Raw genomic sequence first — 24,419 nt, forward strand, 5'->3', positions numbered from 1 at the left:
ATCATCTTTTGGAGTGCTGCTTTGTGTGATGTAAATGATTGCCATAGGAAATGCAAACTGTTGTCATATTTGTTTGTTCCTCATAGGTCCAAGAGACCTGGAATAGGACAAGATTTTTCACAAATTTAGCTTTTTTTTCTCAGTGTATTCGTTTTTCTATTTTAATAGTTGGGCACACTGGGAAAGGCTAGTACTTCCTAACGTCACATTCAGAAATGTACTTGTTTACTGCAGCATACTAGAAAGGGGCTTGGGGTGGGCTTGGATTGAGGAAGGACACTATGGTGATCGCTGGCTGGAGGAGCAAGAGAGGTGGTAGATAGATGGCGAGGATAGGGACAAGAGTGTGCACTGCAGGCCGCACTGTCTGAGGCCCATTGGAGTAGTTTGGCTGAGAAAGAAGAGGGAACTGCATGCATGGATTCTTGCTGGAAAGGATGTGGGCTGTACTGAACAAGGCATGCCCAACAGAGGAGCCCAAGTTGAGGCTGTTGTATGCAATGGTACAAACATAACGGTAGTAGAAAATTGGTCTCCACAGCTTATATCTTCTTAACCAGTAGTGGTAGAAAACAGTGCTCCAGGTGCCCAGGTAAATGATTTTTCTCTAAAACCTCTAAGTTACATCACCGTTAATTGAAAAAGCAATTAAAGATATTCATTCAGATGTTAGCTATTTACAAGTGCTGCTTTCTTACATGAAGGCAGAACCTTAACGTCTCCTTGAGGAACTGAAAGAATCCAGCCAACTGTAAAAGAAGCGTCCAGGTTGGCTTCCTTTAGCATGGGGAAAAATACTGTCATGGGCAGCAATGTGGCATTCCATTGTTGATTTCATTTTTTGTTCTCAAAACTCCTGCCTCTTTAAAATTTTACCTCGCCACTGTTGCTAATCTGTCAGCTCTTACTGTGAGATCTGCCTGCTTGAAATTTAATAGCTTCTGCTTGTACTAAGCCTTTCTGGTGAGGTCACAATGCTTTTGAGCATGTGATGCTTATTAATTCTCTTAGAGATAAGCAAACTATGTCACGGAAAGCAAAATTAATTTCCTAAAGTCACATACCTCCCTAGGGCAGAGCTGGAGATGCTTTATTTAATCTTCAGATCGGAAAATAAACTAACAGAAAATTCCTAGTTAGGGATCCTGTCCACAAGCACCCCAGTAAAACTCAACCAGCCAGCCAGCAGGTAATTTCACAAATAATTGTGTTGCCGATCATTTTAGTTGCCTTTGACCCTTTAGTTACCTTTGACTCTAAATTAAATGTCACTTCCATTTTGCTACATACCTTTTCTGGGTTTAACAAATGTGTAAATTATGTGAGTGCCCCCAAAGTGAGGACAGGAGTTGAGGACAGGGAAGCAGTTTTCTCACTTTAACTGGCTTCTAAATATATGCTGAAGTGGATACATACGTAGATCCACTGAGAGGAAGTGGCTGTAGGAAGTTCATGGTTAAAACTGCTTGGGCAGGGAGCTATTAGCTGCTTTATTAAAACACGTGTGACTAGGGAGTGGTGAGAAATAAGAATGCACTGTAGGCTGGACAGCTTTGAAAGTGGTGCATAGAAATTTATATCTAACTTCGAGATTCATTGTTGAGAAGAATCTTAGTGCCGAAGGGGATTTCAGAGATCATTTAGTTGTTATCCTTCACTCAATAAATGAGTAAATTGATATTCCACAAATGTCAAATGAATTCCCCATGATGAGTTTTAGAACCAGATTTGTCTCTATTTCACAGACAGCATAAACTGATTTTCTTCTCAACTCTCTGATTTAAACTTTCCAGGAGAAATAGTATATGCTTCTTGAAGTTCTTAAGATGAAGATTTTATAATCTTTCCTAATATAGTACATTCCTTTTGATTAAAATTTAAAGTCTTTAAAAACAGCACCCGAAAGGCCACTAATTAGTCTTTAAAAAAAAAAAAGTGACAACAAAATATGTTAAAAGCATGGCAGAGATTGAACTCAAACCCAGGCTACTGTGGCTTTAAGTCCTGTGTTTATAGAAGAACACCAGCAGTACCCATCTTCTGGAAGATGGAATTTTCTATAATAGGCTGTTATGGAGGACTGACAGATTTTCTTTCCTGCTTTTTCTGTATCATGTTTTATACCAGCATTGCTCAGGAGAAATGTAATGCAAGCCACATACATAACTTAAAGTTTTCCAGTAGCCTTATTAAAAAAGGAAACAGGTGAAATTAATTTTAATAACATTTTGATCACAACATATTTAGAATGTTGTTTAAACACGTAATCTAAGAATTATTGAGATATTTTGCATTCTTTTGGTATTAAGTCTTTGAAATCGGGTGTGTATTTTATGGTTACCGCACATCTCAATGTCGACGAGCCGCATCTCAGGTGCTCAGTAGCCGTGTGTGGCTTGTGGCTGCCATACTGGACAGTGCAGGTCAATGCTCTCAGCCGTATTAATTTTACTTACGTTTCAAAGACATGGCTCTGTGTAAAAGGCCATAAGAAGTCATTGGTAGCAAAAAGAATACGTGTATTTTCCTTTGCCCTCACAATTGTCCTTTTGTTTCTCACAATCTGTTCTTTACCCTCTAGTCTTTGTACTGGAGTTGGAACAGGAACAGCTGATTGTACTAAAAGTAGTTTGCTGATGTCCAGTTCACATCTGAACTGAGTGGGATCTGAGCAAGAAACTCTAGTTACTATGTGAAAGACAAAAGATCTTAATCGTTTTTCTCCCTTATCACGTAAAATTTCAAATAGGGACTTTTGTTTCACACATAAATACACAAAATGTATGACGGAATTACCTATTTCGAGTGGTTACTGAGCCAGAGCTATACCTGTGGTGAGCCACTCAGCCTCTTCTGCTGCCCCCTCATTCCGTTTTAAACTACCTGCTACCAGCATTCTTTGTGTAGCCTCTGATTTCAGTCCTTCGCCGTGCAAAACTGGTGTCACTATGCTACTTATTCTGCCTGCCACAAGGACTACTGCTATTTTCTCTGTTGTTTTCTTATAAGGGTTAGGTAATAGCCTAGACACAGTATAGCCAAATGCTGCTTTTCTGGTTTCCGTATGATGTAGGAAAACAAAGGTCTTCAGAATTTTCAGTAAAGATGCAGTTTTCATTCAGTGTCCACTAATATATAGAACACCACACAGTGTGCAAGTGGGTTAGACAAGACCTGTTCACAAAACAATAATTCATGAGACAAGGTGATTGACAGTGTAATTCCCGACACTGAGGCAGTGAGACAGTGACTGGGAGCCAGCTTTGGAGGTGAGCATTTTGTCATCCCAGGTCTCCACCTTACCAGCCACATCACTTTAGCTAAGTTATGAAACCTTGGTTTCTTCACCTACGAACCGTAGTGGTTCCTGCCTCTTACTGTCCATGTGAGGTTCAAATGAAATGACACAAGCTAAGTACAGTGCCTGGTTTATAGGGATACTCATTATTGTCATCACGAGGTCATTATACCAGATGCCAGGGTGAGTGGTACACACAGTGGGTATGGTTAGTTAAGGAAGGCTAGATGGAAAAGTAGGAGTTAAGGTCAATCTTGAAGGCAAAAGGAGTGGCTAATGCAAAGTTATTCATTGAATTGACTTCCAAAAGAAAAATTACAATTCCATTATCTAGAATTGCAGTGCCCATGGTGATTTAGTGGGGTCTCTGTTTCCAGCCTAGCTGAACATGGGAGACCTGACCAAATAGAACAGTTCTATTAAGACTATATATTAATTTGTATTCTTCATATTACTCCACAGTCTATCAACAGATCATAGAGCCCATATTTAAAAATTAGTTCAACTACAGGGGAAAGTTTATTTCATGGTTTAGGAGAAAGAAACTTTTAATGGGGAAAAAATAGTGCATGAAAATCATAATAATAAAATTTAGGTTTATTTTTGACTCACAAATATTATTTTTAGAAGTTTTCTTAATTTTATATTGAGACAAGAATCCATTTTTTAAAATTCTTAGGGGGTAATCTCTTCTACTTTACCCCACAGACCCTTTTTTATATCCAGCCTGCTACATTCAGTGTAATTTCCTTCTTAAGGCCAATTAGGAGAAAGGTCAGTTTGAATTAGTGAAAAATATACATTATAGGCTCTCTGGGGGAGGAAGGCAACAGCTTTATTGAGATATAATTCATATGCCATATGATTTATAAGCTTTTTTTATCAAGATATAATTGACATATAGCATTGTATGATCACCTGTTTTACAGGTGAGAAACTAAAGCCAAGGGAGGTTAGGTAACCTACACAAGATCATCCAGGTAATGAAGAGTAACGTGCTAAGCTGTGCTCTGGTTTTCCTGGGGCCAGTAGCCATGTATTTTTCATTATTCCACACTACACTGAGTTCATCCACAGTAACAGATGGGAAAATGGAGTATATCGGTACATGTGCTGGTGGAAGGGTAAATGTGGTAGCAGAAGTTTATTGAAATTTGCTTCTGATTGTTTCCATTTTTTCAGTGTAGTAGAAAACAAGTTCAGCTGTCAGCTGAGAGGGCCTATAGAGAGTTTGGAAAGAAAGGGAAAGGGTGGAATGGCGTCTGGGAGAGGGAGAAAGTGAACAAACTAGGGAAATAGAATGGTTGCTGAGGAGCAATGAGTTCAAAGTGAGATCCGGCAGTGTAGCTGAGCATTTTCCTCCGGCCATGTCCAGCACGTGGATTTGCAGGTGTAGACAGGAGGAGAATTAGATTTAACCAGGGTTGTAATCTTGCCATGTGCATGTGAAGAAGCAACAGTGGGACAAAGGAATTGAAGGTGAAAGCAACAGAGCAATTGTAATGATTGACCACAGAATTTAAGCTGGGCAAGAAAGGAAGCAGAAACACATGAGGATGAAGTTACAGAGAAAAAAGGGGTAGAATCAACAGATGTAAGTCTTGGGGAGATTGAAAGATTCCAGGGGTAGTGGGAGAGAGTAAGCTGGGAGGAGGGAGGACTCCAAGAGTGGGTTTTGTGAGGTTGAGATTGGGGGGGGTTAATGGTTATTGGTAATGGCAGAGACCACACTAGGTCTCCTGGGAGTGAGTGGTTAAGGGGAGGAGTTCAAAGGACTGAGAGGCCATGGTGTTGAAAGGATATTTGAAGACCAGAGAAGAGATTATTTTATCAGTAGAAACTGTGTATTAGCAGACTTCACACAAAGTTGAGCTAAATATTAGTATAAGATGACTGCTCTCTGAGAGCTTCAAGATTATGATGCTTAATTATGAAACACAGTAATATTCAGTTGTGTATGTTTTACACAATATACTGAAACAAAGCTGAATGAATAACATAAATATCTTTATAATTTAGGAAGAAGTCATTGTCCTCCGCCTATGAATAAAAACAATCATTATTTTATAACAGACTCATTCTTCATAACTGTGGTTGCATCGCAGTTCCGTTGTCAGAAACATTGACACGGATGCCCTCGCAGCCGCTCATATGCAATAAGAATGATCAGGGGAGCAGGTTAATAAATAGTTATGTGAAACTTCAGCAGAAACCTGAACCGACTTCAGAGATGCACTGACATCACCTGGTGCCCTCAGCAGGTGAATGCCTGCCTCCTGGCCTGCGGTGGGCCCTGGCTGCAGCACATCTTCTTCCACCACTACCAGGAGGCAGTTGTGTCTGCTCATAAACCTGTTTAGGCCAGTGTGCTTGTTACTATAATTATGTACATTAATTAAAACATTACATACACCAATGAAGTATGAATGAGGGAAGAGAATTGTTTTCCTGTGACCAGAGTGAAATGCCTTCGAAAGATTCAGGAAAGACAAATTGCTCTACATTTTTTTTGTCTAACTAGGTGGGAGGAAGGCAACTGTAAAATGTTTAGGGGACAGTCATAATCTAGAAGGATGCTGTTCTGATAATGTTTCACAAGTTCTTGCCCATTAAGGAAGTAGAAACATAAGTGGTAGATGCATTTGGTTCTGATTTGCTCAAGAGCTCCATTAAGCTAACCTATAGAAATAAGTGCCATGGTCCTGCACCAGAAGTTGGCAAATTAATTCACATTTATTTGTTCTGAGTTAAAATGTTTCAAGTCCATATATATCATTTTAACAATATTCTCCTTTAAGTGAATTTTTCACAGAAGTAGTAACTACCAAGCCAGATTGAGAGGATACTTATTTATGGTATTTAATTCAGTAGCCAAATCATGTTTAAATTTAATATGGTGTGACATTTTAGGATTTTTGCTTGCTTTTTGTTTTTAAAATGGACCATGTTTAATTTATTAAGTCCAATCTTATTACAGAAAGAATTTCAGGTAGCAGCTGGGTAATTGATTTAATAAACAGATTTTCTATAAGTAAAATTTTTATAAATCAAGTGAAATTATTCCATTTTTTCTCATTTTGTGTTTAAATTATCACTCAATTTCAACATATTAATGTCTTTCCCTTCCCCCTTGGTCAGTTATCTAAAACAAAGCTACTGTTTAAATGCACCTTCTATGGTACATTGTTTTGTAAGTGAAGAATACTTTTGAGATATAAACAGTGTTGTAAGCCTGGATTATTGATGTTTCCTAAATGAGGTCAGAACCACCCCCTTTCCGTGTTTCCTTTCTTTCTGCCATAGCAGCACATTTGTGGTTTGGTGATGGCATCCATCAGGGGGAACGGGACAGTGAACGTGCATGGTGATAACCAGTCACCCACCCACCACAGCAGATCCCAGTGTTAACATGGCAGAAAGACCAGCACTATGATGCCTGCTAACTGCTCTTGAGGCGACAGTAGTGAGGAGAGAGGGCAAATAAGACTTGGATAAGTCTTCCCAAATAGCCATCTGTTCTTACATGGGAGATATGGTAGAAGGGGATCTCAGTGTAGAAAAACAGCTGTGACCTTTGCTAATGTACCAAAGTGTAAAGGCTGTAGTAGTAAACGCCACTAAGGTCCTCACAGCCTCACAGAAGCATGCGAGACCGTCACAAGACTGGCTCAACCCGGCGGAAGGCTGGTCTCTGTAAGAAGCTCGCCTCATCTCACAGCTGAGATAGGGTTGCATACATGATCTGGAGTTGTTAAGTCCTTTTATGTAAAATAAAATACATTTATTGTGCCAAATATGGTAAAGGAAGGGATCAGGGAATTGGGTAAAAAAGGAAGAAAACTACCAATTGTCTTTCAGGTCGTTGGAAAAGATTTGTAGAGGAGGTAGCATTACAAGGAAAGGCAGAAGTGACCAGAATTGCTTGTGAGAGAATGACTTCAGGCTTAGAGCATTTCCTGAGGCAGCAGCGGATGACTAAATGAAGCGGGTTGTAGAGGCTTGCCTGGAAAATGGTAGACAGGTGTCAGTTGAAGAAACACGTATTGAATGCAGCTCTGTACCTGGTGCTGAGGGTAGAAAAACAAGCAAGAATCAGTCCAAGATCCCACTACTTCACTACTTAATAGGAGAGACAAGAATTATCTGCTAATTATAACATAGTATGCTTTACTAATGATGTGGGCAAAGTACTTTGGAAGGACAGAGAATGTAATGGTTAATTATGCAGCATGGGAAAGAGTTCATAGCAAGGTTAATTTGAACGAAGTAGGGAGAGTGGAAGAGAGTCATCAGGAAGAGGAACATGGCCTGCTGAGCACAGGAGCAGTGTGAGCACAGCATGGAAGGGTGGGTGTGTGTGTGATGGTGGGGGACTCGGAGGTTGTGCAGGCCCTGGAACGGCCAGTCTAGAGACACAATGAAATTAAAAATGTGGATAAAGCACTAAGCCCATGGTAATTATAAGAAAGATTACTCTGGTGTTTGTTCAGTTTCTGGTTTGGAGAGGAAAACACTGTAAACTTCAAGAGCTCCCTGGTGGCTTTTACGTGATCATGATGAGGACTGACCACTGAGCAGTAGTGACTGAGAATAGAGAAGATAAACGGGAGGTGACACCAAACGGATCTAGCACTGTTTATTTGGATGTGAGCGTTGTGAGAAAGAAGAGGAATGAAATGATCCTGTTTTCTAGCTCAAGTATCTGGGTGCATTTGATTACCATAAACCAATTTTAGATTACAGAGGAAACGGGAACTTGGGGCAGAGAAGGGAAGAGATAATGTGTTGAACTTCTGACATTTTGGGTTTGAAGAGCCCAAGGAACATCCAAACAGAGATATCCAGTAGATGGTTGGAAATATGGGTTAGAAATTGAAGAGGGTGTGTATACTTAAGAATCATCAGGATGTACAGTTGAAAATTAAACCTATGAAAATAGATTCAGCCTTTAAAATGAATATTTAGAGTGAGAAGACTGCCTAGAACTCTATCTTAGAGAACAACCAGCATGTTCAGTTTGGGAAGAAAATATTCTTCTTGTATGTACATATATTCTAAATTGTTGTGGTTTTATTTTGTATTCTTTGTTCTAGTTCTCTCTATAGTAACGAAGTAATTGAGAGTTGACTATGTTAATGATGAATGATCTTCAAGCATACTATTTTAAACAGCCATTTTTGTCCTTGAAAGAAAATTCTATTTTTAGCTTAAGTCTATAAATGTCACTGTGTTGGTTTTTGGGTTTCACCTATTGAATGAACTCTGACCAGTTCTAATAAACTAGTATTAAACAAATTCTGATTATTTCAAAGAAACTAGTAATTTTTATTATTAGTTATACTTTACTCTTTGAAGATGATTGTGCTAGTATGTTATTAGTCATTTTAATTGCTCTTTCCTTCCATAGGAGCTGATGCAACAGAATGGGATAGGTTATGTGTTAAACGCCAGCAATACCTGCCCAAAGCCTGACTTCATCCCTGAGTCTCACTTCCTGCGAGTGCCTGTGAATGATAGCTTTTGTGAGAAAATTTTGCCCTGGTTGGACAGATCCGTAGATTTCATTGGTAAGTAGCTCAAGTAATATTACAGTCCTTTGGATTATAGTTCTCATGTATAGTGTAACCCCTCCCTCTATCCCCTTTTTTTTTTTTTTAGAGAAAATAAGCCTGTTTCAGAGATTTCAAAAGTCTGAAAACAACACATGATGCTGCTTATCTCACTTAGTGGACAGGGTGACGTGTGGGTGCCATGCTCTCCCCAAGGGACTGGCCTTGTGACATTCTAGCTAACTGAACAGTCCCATGGGAAGCCTGATAGGATCTGTGTGTATTTGCAAGTGTTTGAAAATCAATTAAACTTTTGGGGTTACATTTCTTACCCACTTTTTCAAAACCTGTAAAATACTGTTGGAAACTTTGGTGGCTTTCCTTGAACTGTTTTTGCCTTGCTACTATGTTTTTTCTTAGAGAAAAGTCAAATCCTGTAAAGATAAATCCCTTTACATTTAAAGTCTTTATGTCACAAGATTTCTAAGCCTCATTCTCTGTGCCAGTAATTTCAAGTAGTGTTGGAGCTAATAAATCCCCCCCCCACACACACACACACTGTTGCTCATTTCTTTGGCATTAGTTGTGACAGGATCTCATCTGTCCCATATTGTCAGTCCTGGAGCTGCCCCTCCCACCCCACCCCAACTCCTAGCTTCAGGTGCTATGGTGCCATTTTGTTCTGAGGGATCAAGTCTGCTGGTAGTCCGTTGGAGATGTGTATTTTCAGTGGGGTTCTAGTGGAGAGGTGAGCAGAGGAGAAACATTGCCAGCGCTCGAGCAGCATAGCAGGGTTGACTCTTGGTGTTCCAGATGAGGAGTGTTTGTTGTTGTTTTTCCCCAAAGTACATAAATTTGAGCACTCTAATCCATAATTAAATATTCTGAATTGGTTACTGTAATTTAAAAAAATAGTTTCCCTTTAAAAAGTGAAATTATGTAAATTAAGCCTCTATTATATACTTTCATCTGTGAGAGAAATTTTCAAGAACTTTGGTTAATTCTGAAACAGTTCTCTCTTTTTTTTAAGATTCTAGATTGCCAAGAGTTTTCATCTTTAATTAGGATACATTAATATAACCAGAAACAAAACTCCCAAAATTAATCCCCCCCATTATACTTCTAAGAAATATTCAGCATATCATTTAGGTTTTGCCTCTTTAAAAGATAACTATAGGTAATGTGCTCATTGCCTGTCACATTGATCCAGAGACATTTGGTTCTAATTTCAGCTAAAAGTACAATTTCAGAACCTGATTCTGTTAAGTCATGACAATGTCTAAGCTTTAGGAGGGCTAATGGAAAAGAGAATATGAATAGCTTGCCCTCAACTTATTTCCATCTTTCATGGGATATATCGGTGTCATCCTGCCACTTTTAATTCATACAAAAGGAACTTCACCATGTTCCAAGCTGGATAAATACACACACACATACATAATGTAATTTATTTGTAGTACCTAAAAATATTTTCACTTGTTTGACCCTATACTAGGGCCACCATCCTATCCCATCCAGTAATTCAGGGCAAACTCTCCAGCCCAGCTCTGGAATCTGGCCCTCGTTCACTGTGGTTGCTAGTCTTCTCCGTGGTATTTTTAAGCCATGGTCAGTCATGGCAAGTATATAACAACACACCCTTATACCAGGAGTTAATAACTTACAGGCTCCTCGGTATTTTTTTTTCTTTTTATTATTTAAATTTCAGTAAGTTTCTGGGCTTCTTGGGAGGCCTCAGGTTTTCATGGAATTTAATCTGTATTTTTAGTTAACGTAGGCAGCATAAGCACGGTTTGCCTATTTGTGCTATGGGACACTCATGAGGTGCCCCTGTTCCCAGCTGGCTGCTTACACTGTCTCCTTGGCTCCACCCCACTTCACCCACATCAAACTCGTGACTTTGCGTGGAGGTAATTAAGAGCATATACTTTGGAGCCAAACTGTATTTGAGTCCTGCCTCCCTTGGTTATTAGTTAAGTGATTTGGGGTAAGTTACTTAAAACTTCTCTGTTCCTCAGTTTCCTGAGCTGGAAACTGAAGATAATGTATCTACCTCATAGGGATAGTGTGAGGATTTAAGTAGGTAATATATGTAGAATATATTTTGCAAAGAGCCTAGCTAATAAATAGTAGCTGTTTTAAAAATTATGAGGTGTTTGTTTTTCTTAGAGCTTTACTCTGTAGCCTCAGTTATAACTACCTTCGTGTTAGCCTTTGGAACTTGATGTCCTCACTGGTTCCCCCTTACCCTTTACATCTGTTATTTTCTCACCCTTTTTTAACCTAGATTTTATCCCTGAACTGCTATGGTGGAAACCTTTTTTTTTTTAAATTCCCAGTTTTCACCATCAGAGCCTCTTGTCCCTCATTCAGGAAACTGCAGAGGCTCCTTAATTGGCGACAAATTTTTAGCCAGACATGCCCAGACCCTCCAGCACCTGCTCCTCACCTCTGAAACCTTCTCTCTAGTTACTTCCTGCATAGCTCACGAGCACCAGCCAAGGCGGACGGTCTTCTGAGCAGTCTGTCCCCACAGAGCTTTCTTGTACACATTTCCCTTCTCTCTGCCAGGACTGTGTATATTACGTCCTTTGCTTTAAGACTCGGTTTAGCACTCACTTCTGCCAAGAAATAGGTTCTAATGAACCCCACTCTGGTAAAATCACTTTTTCATAAAATTTTTTAAATACATGATCAAAAAAGTTGTAATTGTAAAAACAGTTAAAGTGAAATGCAGAAAATTTATAATACCGAGAAAAGGAAATCTATAACCTCAACATCCTAACACATCTGTTATCATGATTGTTTTTTTATCTTATCCAATCTTTTCAAATTTTTTATAAAGATTGCTTTTTAAAATATGTATCAGTCAGCCAGCCAGTATTTACTGTGTGACCAGTGTTAAACCCTTTGAGGGGAATTTTAGAAGCAAGGCCCTTCTAGGTCCTTATAATCTAGTTTTGAGATAATTATTTAAAATAATGAGAGAATATTGTCAACATTAAAAAAAATTTAAACCCAGGCTACTTCCAATAAGAATTTTTTAAGTAGATTTTTTTAAAAATTGATTTTAGAGAGAGGGAGAGAGAGAGAGAGACATCCATGTGAGAGAGAAACATTGATTAGTTGTCTCCTGCACACACCCCCCCCAACCGGGATTCTAAACCCACAGTCTTTTGGTGTATGGGGTGATGCTCCAACCACCTGAGCCACACCAGCCAGGACTCCAATAAGAATTTGAAGCAGCTTACAGTAAGAGTTTGGGATCGAAAGACACATAATCACACACATACACATGAAAATGGGATAAAAGGGCAAGAAACAAGTAATATGAAGCTAGCAAAGGTACAATAAAATCTGAATTATAGTTGCCTATTGAAATAAAGTGAAAACCTTAGCTTTGAGCTTCTTGGCAGCCAAAGCAAAGGGGAAATACTAAGAGTAGGATAGGCTAAATACTGTACAGCTGAGAGAAGTAAGAGAACTATGTAGGCCCAGGAAAGCATGGGACTTAGTACATGGGTTTGTATAAAATTATGTTATATAGTATTTATTTGATCAATGTTGCTTTGTATTCATTTGTTTTATTATGTCTGACTTCCCTATCTAAAGGGAAGCTATTCAAAAGCCCTGTGGTGTTTTGTACATAATGAATAATTAATCATACTAATAGAAATTTGTAATATTTATAACATTGGAGCAGCCTTGTATTATTCAGCTGCCAGAGCAGATTCCTTGGATGTCTGTTAATTACAAGAATTTTAGTATAAGGTTTGGTAAGCTTTGGTAATATCAACTAAGACAAGAATGAAAAGAGAAGAATTTACCTCCATGGCAGCAGCTCATGGTAAGCACACATGTAATTGTTTAGAATTGAGGCAGTCCTAGTACTTGTTAAAATGTTAGTTGCCTCCAGGCTTTGTGGGATAACTTCATCCACTCCCACAAGAAAGCTATTAAAGCTCCTCAACAGTGAGAGATGGCAGCACTGTGCATTTAATTGCCTTGATTCTTAGTTCTAACAGTGTCCACGAGTCCTTCTACCATGTTATAGGGAGTTAAGATGATGGATGATGTAATCAGACAGTAACTCCTGGATAGCAAGGGAGAGATTACAGTTCTTTTGGTCCTCATTAAAGTGACCTGCTAAACCTGATTTATAGTATGTTTTGGTTTTCTTTTTAAATTCAGCAAATAAAGTTGAGCCGCTTTATGACATATAGAAAAATCTCCTAACAAAAAATGGGGATACTATAGGTTCCATGAATCAGCATTTTAAAAGTAGCTTGACCTGGCATCTTTTTATGTTGATGTGATCCCATTATGATTAAGTCGTCTGTCGTCTCCCTGCCTCCCTGCTAATATTTAAATAGTAATGTAACATGTTTGGAATGAAAAATATTTTGAAAATTTTAATGTCTCTTATATATCAAATTATTATATTTACAATGTTATATGCCAATTATATCTCAAAACTGGAAAAAAATTTAATATCTTTTAACTAGAAAAAAATTGAAGTGACAGACAACATAGGGAAACAAAATGTTAGCTAAATCTTAAGATTTTGGTTATTATTTTCTTTATACTTTTTAGTATTTCTGAAATTTTCTACACTAAACAAGTAGAATCATATAATCCTTATGTATGATTTATACTCTGGGAAAGTTATTAAAATAAAAAATAATACGAAAAATACATGGTGAAAAGTAGTGAATAAGAGTCTGTCAACCTGAGTCAGGGACAAACTGCTTATTAGTACGGCCGGACCTTCACCATCCTATATGTAAATGGTGGGGAAATTATCTTCCTCGATCTCCCTAAAAGACTATTGAAAGGAAATGTCTCTAACTGGATGAGATGTACTTTGAGTTGTCAGATAAAGGACACTGACCCTTCTTGGATTTCACTCATACAGAAAAAGCAAAAGCCTCCAACGGCTGTGTCCTGGTGCACTGCCTGGCCGGCATCTCTCGCTCCGCCACCATCGCCATTGCCTACATCATGAAGAGGATGGACATGTCCTTGGATGAAGCTTACAGGTGAGGACAGGACGTGTCCTGTGCGCTGGCTTTCCATGTTCCTCCAGACATGGAAAGAGGAGGGTGGGTAACCACAGTAAAGTGGATTATGATTACTTTATACTCTTTACAGGTGGCTGGGTCTTCAGTGGTCTTTTCAAAGACTGGAGAACACAGTTCTGTAATTTAGCGTGAATTCTACCCTAATGTGTCAGATGTATCCTGAGCTACTTTTTATGTTCAAGGAACAACAAATCCAAGCAGACCTCTATCCTGTTATATGAATTTATATCTTTTCCTAATTGGGGAAATACCATTTATTCTAATTTAAATGTGAGGGATAAAGCTCCAGGAGACTAATCATAGAATTTCTACTCTGCTTCAGGCTTTGTCTCTTTCACTGTGAGGAAAAAGCCTGATGATACATGCGAGTACTGTCAGACTAATAATTGTCAGGTTCTGTTCACTGAGTAACATCTCCTACATTCTAGAGCTGCCCAGGTTGTGTAGAGTATGATTTTGACTGGGTCCCCCCTTCCCCCTTTCTCAAAACGGAGGGCAGGCAGTGACCCCAGCACACCGAGGACTGGGGCTTTCTTCAGTAGCTGGAGACTCTCAGTTCTTTGCATGTCTTACTGGATTGAGGTGGTTAGTTTTCATGTGATTAAGAATCAGTCAATACAGACACATGAAGCTGGCCTGTTTGGGGACTTTTTTTTTTTTTTCCAAATTGGGAAAAAATAGATGAGCTGCATGAACAAGCTTCCATTTGAGGAAGGAGATGGGGGGGCTGGGTCCTCCATTTGTCTGCATTAGCTCTTCACCCTTCATTCAGGCTTTCCTCCCCAAGTTCCTCCTGCACCAGGCAGAAGAAAAGGCACCCACACATCACATACAAAGTCTTATTATGAGGTCGCTAAATTTATACTTGTTATGGTTGAGCCAGTTGTTTCTGGCTGTGTTAATTGGCTTTAGGTTACTTGAGTTCCAAGGAGTTTATTTTTTATTTTTCTCTCTCCTTATTAAAATATAAATTTTCAGTGTTGTTTCACTCCTACGTCTTCTGAGGAGCGTCCATGAGGTCCAGGGGCCACTAAAGGGTTTATCTGCTATCTCTTAAGAGTCTATTTCCGCAATGAAACATAACAGCTATTTATTATTGGTTTTGATCCCTCGATGAATCTTCTTTAACGTGGTTGTGACAAAAATGGACCTTAGACCTGGTTTTGAATCTCAGTGCCATCACTTAGTAGCTGTGTGATTTAGGCAAGTCACTTAAGGACTTTAGGTACCTATATGACGGGGATAATTATACCCACCTGACGAAGGGTGGTTTGGAGGACTGGATAACACTGTTAACACATCAGCACAGTGCTGGGCACACACAGACCACTGTAGCTGTCCGATTGAGAACAAAAAAGGAACTCAGAAATGTGTGCTTCGGTGCTCTGTCCATCTGATAACCTCTTTTTTGGTCATTAATTTATATTGTGAACTGTCTTGAGGAAGTGACTTTGGGGACTCTGAGGAGGCATGATATTAGGAAACAGAAGATGGAAAGTACAGTTGTTACCGTACTACTTTCTGATGGTAGTGCCTGGGGGAGGGGTCTTGGTGGTGAGGAAGGAACCATCTCATCAATTGCATTGGAAGCTTTGGGTCCTTGAAAATAAAGAAGCTAAAACTAGAGCTTTTGGGGACCTGGCACCTCCCTTTCTAGCATGCTCTGGGGACATGTTAAAAATGTCCCCCAATGCAGAGGCTTTCTGTTCTCTACCTTGAGGTGTCTGCCTGATTAAAACAATCATCTTCCAAAGGCATTTGGGAGGGTGTGTCTGATAACTCCCTATCTCATTTATTCACTTAATATTCCTAAGATAAAGTGTAGTAATAAAATTCAAAGGTTTGTTTTTTTTTTCCTTCATAGATTTGTGAAAGAAAAAAGACCTACTATATCTCCAAACTTCAATTTTCTGGGCCAACTCCTGGACTATGAGAAGAAGATTAAGAACCAGACTGGAGCATCAGGGCCAAAGAGCAAACTCAAGCTGCTGCACCTGGAGAAGCCAAATGAACCTGTCCCTGCAGTCTCAGAGGGTGGACAGAGAAGCGAGACATCCCTCAGTCCACCCTGTGCCGACTCTGCTACCTCAGAGGCAGCAGGGCAGAGGCCTGTGCATCCTGCCAGTGTGCCCAGCATACAGCCATCACTGCTAGAGGACAGCCCACTGGTACAGGCGCTCAACGGGCTCCACCTGTCCTCAGACAAGCTGGAAGACAGCAATAAGCTCAAGCGTTCCTTCTCTCTGGATATCAAATCCGTTTCGTACTCGGCCAGTATGGCAGCATCCTTGCATGGTTTCCCCTCGTCAGAAGACTCTCTGGACTACTACAAACCTTCCACCACTCTGGATGGGGCCAGCAAGCTATGCCAGTTCTCCCCAGTTGAGGAAGTGTCAGAGCAGACTCCAGAAACCAGCCCCGATAAGGAGGAAGCCAACATCCCTAAGAAGCCACAGACTACCAGGCCTTCAGACAGCCAGAGCAAGCGGTTACATTCAGTAAGAACCAGCAGTAGTGGTGCCACCCAGAGGTCCTTCTTATCTCCATTGCATCGAAGTGGGAGCGTGGAAGACAACTACCACACCAACTTTCTCTTTGGCCTTTCCACCAGCCAGCAACACCTCGCGAAGTCTGCCGCTGGACTGGGCCTCAAGGGCTGGCACTCAGATATCTTGGCTCCCCAGACCTCCACCCCTTCTTTGACCAACAGCTGGTATTTTGCCACGGAGTCCTCTCACTTCTACTCTGCCTCAGCCATCTACGGAGGCAGTGCCAGTTACTCTGCCTACAGCTGCAGCCAGCTGCCCACGTGCAGTGACCAAGTCTATTCCGTGCGCAGGCGGCAGAAGCCAAGTGACAGAGCTGACTCCCGGCGGAGCTGGCATGAAGAGAGCCCCTTTGAAAAGCAGTTTAAACGCAGAAGCTGCCAGATGGAATTTGGAGAGAGCATCATGTCTGAGAATAGGTCACGGGAAGAACTAGGGAAAGTGGGCAGCCAGTCTAGCTTCTCAGGCAGCATGGAAATCATTGAGGTCTCCTGAGAAGGAGGACACTCGTGACTCTGTTGACAGTTTTTTTCTCATTCACACAAAAAAATATTCCCTGTAAATCTGAAATATATATATATATGTACATACATATATATTTTTGGAAAATGGAGCTATGGTGTAAAAGCAAAAGATGGATCAACACAGTTGTTCTCAACATCTGCATCTGAGAGACCAGCTAATATTTCTCTCGACAAAAGTGGAGGGCAGATGCTAGAGTTCCCCGTAGACAGAACAGTTACACGCAGTGAATTGCACATCCTCTCGTTCTTACCGAGTCACGTTTTATTTGGTGTTGGAGGGTAAAATCCCCTCCCGTTTTCATGTGCTACAGAGATCTCAAGTTCTAGTCTGTGTCCCGTCCTTCCGTAGTGCACCTTAGCGCTGAGACTGAGCCAGCTTGTGGGTCGGGTGGGTAGACCCTCCTAGGGACAGAACCTAATGGCAAATCCAAGAGAAATGATCACGTCCAAAGCTGATTCAGATCCAAGCTCACCGCACAGCCGAGTGACTCACGCATCACTCTCCTGCTCAGACCATTAGGGGCCTTGCCAAGATCTACTTTAGAGCAAACCCAGTACCTCAGACAGAGTCGGGGCTTTCACCACTACCATGTCTGGGAGCCCATTTTCTCGGCATTGTGAATAGGTAGGTAGCTAGTCACACTCTTCAGACCAATTCAAACTGTCTATGCACAGACTTCCAGTCGGGCCTGGATGGAGGCGGTTAGTATTTTCTTTCTTTCTCAGCTTTATGAAGAGAGAGAAGGGAAGCCCTCTAGGATTCAGTGCGACAGCCAGGAATCTGGCAGCATAATGATTTAAGCTAAGTTGGGAGGCTGAACAAGTCTGCCTCCCTCTTTATAAATCAAAGAGTTGTTCAAAACGGGGTTGGTAATCCTTTAAATAAAGATTAACTTGGTTTAAAGCCAGATGTGAATTTATTTGGGTTGTAGCAGAGCAGCAGCACCTTCAGATTCTCAGCTGGAGTAGATGTTTTCCACTTGTTTCATTGCACAGGTACATTTTGTGAAAGTGTAACAGGTAGACTTTTAAGGGAAACTATCAAGAGGGAGAAAAGCTATGATAAGATTAAAGAAGTTTGTACAGTTGCTGAGGAGAAGCAGGAAACATATTTCTCAGTGTTTTTTCCCCTTAGCATGTGAGGAGGGTGGTAGTATTTCTATAATTTCCTTAGACTTTCAGATTTACTAATCGGGCTGAGAGAGGCTTTAGTAAGCAAGGAATGTTCAGAATAAAACTGTAAGGAGGTGAGGAGAAGGTGGTTGGATTTTGTTTCGTTGTGAGCAGAGTGGAAAGCCACAGCCAAGCTATTCTCAGAAATTATCCCCAGCATTTCTTTAGTAGACAGGACCTATCGAAATGGGGTGGGACCAAGGTGGCCTCTCAGTCTGTGACCTACAATCACTATGGAATCAATCCTGGCAGCTGAAAATAGGAGGTGCTTAGGACAAGTACACACGTGATCATACATCCCTGCTTTTAAACTCCGTGGCTTGGGTTTTGTTAGCTACAGTATGGTCCTCTTTTGAAGCCTTAATTCATGTCAGCAGCTTTTTTGGGGGGGGGGGAGATTGTTCTTTACTGTAAGTGTAGCTAGTTGCTGACTCATATCTCAGGTTTTTCTGTGTTTGAGAAATGGACAGTCTTTTGACTAGGATGTGACTTAATGTTTCCTATGGTGACTGCTAAAACCAGCATAGAATGACATGATTCAAAACTGACTTGATCGTAACAATTAACACGACTGGTTGTGCACAGATAACGTGCTATGATGTGGGTTTACAGTGAAGGCAGAGAGTGAACTGCACAGGGAGTACACTGTTACCATATTGAAAAAGTTCTGTTGAATCATCTGAGTTAGTGTTTCTTATACTTTTACATTTTGGATGTAATCAGACATTCTCAAGGTTTCACACAGTAATTTTTGATGTGTTATGTATGCACACACAAATGTGTAATAGCTCACTGCTTTCAGAGTTTGTCCACAACTGTTGAACATTTTTAAGAAATGAAAGCAGTAGCTCCAATGTTAAGTATGTTTCAGGAGGGTTTGGGGACTTGGTTTAGATATTTGGGCAGAAATTTGCCGTCCATCACTTAGGATTTCCCTTGACCATGGTCCCCTTCCTTCTTGTGACTGTGATGTCGTCATACTCTACAACCTTTAGTCCTTGACCGTTAATGTCAAATACTCAGTTCTTGGAATCAAGACTACCATGCTGAGGGGGCAGCTGGGAGGCAGGGTCTGGATCTGCTTGGGCATCTGCAGGCTGTACGGTGGCCTGCTCTCCTCAGCATGTGATCCTAGGGAAGCCCTGGAATCTGCTGGGATGATACAGAACGATGATTTTAAAGAGCAAAACTAAATTTCCATGTGAGAAATCCTGGGAAATGGTTTGGGATATTTGTAAAGTTTGGTGGAAAGACTGTATAAATGTTTAATATGAATATAGTATTCTTTTGGAGTAAGGCAAGCTGTTGAATGGTTAAATTGTGCATTTCTCATGTTGATGTGTCATGTGTGTTAATACGATGAAATAAAATCAAAACTGGTACCTGTTTATACATAAATATGAGAAAGGACCTCTCTTTGCAGCTGTAAACTTGGTGGGAACAGTAACGTCCCCGTTGTGAAAGGAGCGGTGGTGGAACCTATCCTGCTCTTATGTCAAAGAGGAAGTAGCTCAAAATAAAATGGTGAAGTCATCAGATACATCATGTGCTCTGTCATCCACATGAAACAATGGATCGTTAGCAGTTTCATGCCAGCCTTCATTCAGGTCTGTACCAAATGCACACTAGAGTGTAGAAACCTGAGGCGCATGGTTAAGTATTTGCTGACTGATTGCATCCAGCACAAGTACAAGGTAGGATGAAAAAAGGTCAGATACACATCTGGGGTACATTTTAATATACATAAATGGTGTTATAATTCTTGTAGGAAAAACCGAGGAGGAATAATTATTAAAGACCTGGTCTCCGTTCTTGCCACGTACTTCTTAATGACCTCTCTGCTTATAAATGACACTGGACATGATGACTTAAGAGAATAGAAGCTTAGTCTCATCAGTTTGTTAGTAAAGAATTATGCACAGAAGGAATACAGCATTTACCTTCTGTGCAAGCAGACAGAAGAATGACAAGAATCCCAGGTGATGCCATTTAAGCTGGTTGTGAAAGGTTTCTGAGTTAAAGTTAGATTTAAGAAATTTTAAGAAGAATTGGACTGGGTGAGTGAAGACTAGAAGTGCTGTGTTGGCTAGGACCTTGCAGAAAAATTGGAGGTGGGTGTGTGACAAGAATAAAGGGAGAGGAATAAATATGCCTCGAGATGGAAGGTGGCAGGGGGAGCAGTTTCAGTGAGAGGCTCAGGTGAGAAAGTGTAGATGTTGGAAAGGCCTGAAGGTCAGCCAGTTCCTAGTTTAAACGCAGACAGATTTGGGGAGCTGAGTAGGCTGGTGTTGGGGAACTAGTTTGGGTTTTGACAACTATAATGTGACCAGGGCTTAGACTAAGGGGAAGTAAGGTATAGATGTAAAGTGGGACTAGTTGACAAAACCTTTTTACCCTTAAAACCTTCACTGCCATTTTGTTTTAAATACTCCTGTCTGCTTTTGTTTTTCTGACACTAAGTAGGAATGTTTCAGGTCCAGTAAACAAAATTTGTCTAGGTGCTTTTCTTTGACTATTACTCTTCTGAGCCTATAAATAAGAGGGAAGTAAGTTATTTCCAGCACTCTGTGGGGCCCATTCATCCCCGTACAACATAACTATGCTGGTTATATCTTTAAAGTGTTGCGAAATCAACTGGAAAATTACAGCACCTTCTTGGAAGATGTTTACAAGTCAATCATATTGTTGCAGTTTATGCACATAGACATCAAATCGGGTTTATGTAAAAACAGGAGTTTCATTCCTTTGGTTCTAGCTAACACACTAGAGTTGTTTTGAAATGCTGTCCCACAGGAAATGCAGAATGTAACCTTGTAGGAGCAGTGTCACCAGCAAAGGCAGCTTAGAGAGGGGTAGTGCAGCTGTGGTCTGGGTCCCCTCTGGGCAAGGGAATTGTGACAGTTTGAAAGACTGAATGAAAAGCACTTGGTTCACAAAAGCCTTCAGTATCAGTGATGCCTCACTATAGAATAAAAGGTAGGAGGAATATGCCTTGATTGGTGAAGAAAACTTGAGTCATCAGTAAATGCCAACAGCTCTTACAGTGACACAGATGCCCCAGAACAAATCCCTAAGAGTGGTGGATGCAGACACACTTCAATCCCACAGGAGACACTGGTTATACTAGGAGCCACCCAGATTTAGTTACTAAAAACGTTTTGATTTTTTGGTTTGAAACTTGAACAGTTTATCTGGTTACCCTTCCCCTCTGTAGCCGTGACATTTGAATGCCTTGCACATTCGCAAGAAGTTAAATGTGATTTGTTATAAAAGGGAAGAGTGATGTCTCCTCTGGAGCACTATGTAATGAAAGTCAGGATAGGGGAAAGAAAAGCAAAAGTACTTCTCTCATTATTTAAAAAAAAATTACACCTGAAAAGTCCACAAGAAGAAAAATGTTTACCCACAATCTTTAGTATCAACATATTAAGTAATTTCCTACTGAGTACTATATATCTGGGTTTAGCTGAGGTGTAAACAAGTTGGGGAGAGGAAATTTTCAATCTAGAATTTAATAGTGTTTCTCACAGCCATCAATTTCTGAAGATTCCTGGTTTTGCTTTGGGACCAGGGGAAACGCCAAAGCTAAATAAATTCTACAAATCCCAGAACCAGTGGCACATGTCAGTCCCCCAGGGCCACTGCTTTACATAACCTTGGAAACAGCATGGTTGTAACTCCTATAGTGAACCTTTTTCATGTATCAGGAAAAAGGAAAGAAATACCTAGAGAATACTTTACGCACACACAAATACCCCACCTCATTTCCTGAGTGCATGCCTATCTCAGGGTATGTAGGAAGTACTCAAAACTCATTTCATCAAATATTTTCTCCGGCAGACAATATAATTTACTACAAATGAGAAAACTCTGAGGGAAACAAAGACATGCACTCTATATAAAGGTGCTCTTGAAATCTACATTATCACAATGCATTTGTTGTAAATTTATATACACATAATACAAGGAGAGAAGGCCAGCTTCTGCTGACCTGCTTCAACCAGTCAAACGAGGAGGCTGCATTATAGGGCCCTGTTTGATGGTGTTCATAGATACACATGAGTAAACTGACAAACAAAGCAGATACTTAAAAGAAGGGAGCCACTAGACACCCAATTTATAATTGACAAAAAGAAGGAAAGCAGCATTTCCTTGGGAACTCAGAATTTAAGTCACTACACTAAGACGGAGGGCCACTGCTCAGAGACGACAGGCAAAGACGGTCCTCACCATCCCTACAGAGTAAAGCATCAGAATTGCAGGCTTGAACTCTTAAGAGTCAGAAGGGGCTTGACAACCCATCCAGACCAGCTCATGCTGTTGGGAGGTGGAAATTGAGGCTCAGGGAAGTTTAAATGACTTACTGAAGATCAAGATTGGAAACTTCCAGCCAGGGCTCTTCCACAACTCCGGCCGCCTCCTCTCCTGAAACGTCCTACAGTGGCCAGATAGGTCATCGAGTATTAACCAACAGACATCTAGCACAACTTTCTTGAAATAAATCACTCCGATTGCTGGAATCCACTGGGAAAAGTAAAATACTAAGGAGAGAAGGGACAGGTAACACCAAGTTATTAGAGAAGAACCACTAGGAATGATGTAGAATAAGGGGGTGTTAAAGGGACTGACCTTAAGCAATTAATTTCAGCAGCTGGTACCACAGTCCCGGCTCTGTTGTTTTTTCTTCACCTGAAGTCACAGAACAGGTGGCTGGGCAAGAAGCTGGATGTGCAGTGGGGGAGCTAGTACAACTGAAGCTTGCAAGCAACAAGGTAGACCCAGCATCCGTCTCTCACCGGAACCTGCACTGGCCGCTCTGAGCCTTCGTCTTCCCTGCTGATGACCTGAAGGAGTGAGTGTCACACTTGGCCCCAGACCTGGCAGAGCAGCAGGCAGAGTTCTCTGGGAGCTGGAGAAGCTGTGAGCCCAGCTACTGCCCACAAGATTCATGAAGTGTGCATGAAATGCAACATGGTCGTGGCATTACTTCCACACAAATCTCATGCACACTTCTCGTGTAGCCCAACCCTAGCCAGAAATAAGCAGGGAAGGGAATTCTGGGAAACACAGTACCAGTTAGCCAAGTGGACAACATTGCAAAACCACCACACACCATAAATATCTAACTAGAATCCTTTCAAAAAACATTGAATTTACCTATTGTACTCTGCTGCCCCCCAGTAATAAGTAGCCTTCAAGGCTCAAATCTAAGTTAATGCCATGCTTTGTCTCATTTGTTTTACTATGTAAATTGCATTAAGTGCAGTGAGGGTAATGGTACCTGAGTTGTTTTTACAGCCCTGTAGACAACCAGCCCTGCCTTCTTTGACAGCTACAAGCATGTCCTTGTGTTCAGAGCTGGATTCTGTTTCTCCAGGAACTCAGAGAGACAATGACAGTCACTTACTGTTAGGTAAAGGGAATGTGAGTATTCCTTGTATTATTTTTTCCCCACTTTTCTGCCAGTTTGAAGATTTAAAAAATGAAGAAAAGAAACAGTAATGAGAGTAGGTGGAATCTAGTATAGCCGTATTAGATATTAAAATGTATTGTGAAATTACAGTATTAAAACAATATAAAAAACAGCATGAAACAGTACAAAGGGAAAGATCATTGGATTAGGATATAGTCCAGAACTAGATCCTCAATCATATGGAAATTTAATACATGAAAGAAGGGGTGCTACACATCAATGGGGGGAAGATATGTTATTTAGTCAATGTTGTCGTCTTCTCCATGACATTTCCTGGAATAACCTTAGCTATTCAACAGGTTTCTAAGTTACAGAACATCTTTTTAAAAAAGATATATTTTTATTGATTTCAGAGAGGAACAGAGGGAGCAAGAGGTAGAAACATCAATGATGAGAGAGAGTCATTGATCGGCTTCCTCCTGTACACCCCAGCTGGGGATCGAGCCCGCAACCCGGGCATGTGCCCTGACCAGGAATCGAATGGCTGAATCATAGGTCAGTGCTCAGCCACCTTGCTACACCAGCCGAGCCAGAACATCTTTCTTGATTTGACCTCTCTAGTGAATTGCTCAGGAAATGGTTTGCAGCCCCACTAAAATCCTGACCATCAAAAGGTGTTATAAAGACAAACTTCTTTCACCAGTGTGGCCCAGCAAAGGTTAAAAGCACAGCTCCCACTCCCAGCTCATTGCCTCCAATTCCTCCATGGCTCCCTCAGACCCTTTATCTCCACAGGCCCCATGTCTTCACCCCACCTCACCTCACCAATGGGGAA

The 24,419-nt window shown here is 40.7% G+C and overlaps 1 protein-coding gene and 1 long non-coding RNA gene across 6 annotated transcripts in view; one reads left to right on the plus strand and one right to left on the minus strand.

Moving 5' to 3' along the window:
- DUSP16 (dual specificity phosphatase 16) overlaps nucleotides 1–19,711 on the plus strand; it is a 146,119-nt gene extending 126,408 nt beyond the window's left edge. For all 5 annotated transcript variants that reach the window (XM_016197451.2, XM_087814784.1, XM_087814785.1 and 2 more), the window contains 3 exons: nucleotides 8,706–8,865; nucleotides 13,763–13,886; nucleotides 15,793–19,711. In XM_016197451.2, the coding sequence (XP_016052937.1) occupies nucleotides 8,706–8,865; nucleotides 13,763–13,886; nucleotides 15,793–16,969 (1,461 nt within the window). In that variant the 3' untranslated portion in view covers nucleotides 16,970–19,711. The remainder of the gene's footprint in view (nucleotides 1–8,705; nucleotides 8,866–13,762; nucleotides 13,887–15,792) is intronic.
- On the minus strand, nucleotides 12–23,127 carry LOC107525307 (uncharacterized). The gene is made up of 3 exons (XR_001602048.2): nucleotides 22,801–23,127; nucleotides 22,536–22,712; nucleotides 12–97 (listed from the first exon to the last, which is right to left on the minus strand). It is a non-coding gene; the product is annotated as an uncharacterized LOC107525307 (long non-coding RNA).
- Nucleotides 23,128–24,419: the final 1,292 nt, after the last annotated feature.

Source organism: Miniopterus natalensis, chromosome 2, assembly GCF_054644295.1.
Source record: "Miniopterus natalensis isolate mMinNat1 chromosome 2, mMinNat1.hap1, whole genome shotgun sequence".
Lineage (NCBI taxonomy): Eukaryota > Metazoa > Chordata > Mammalia > Chiroptera > Miniopteridae > Miniopterus > Miniopterus natalensis.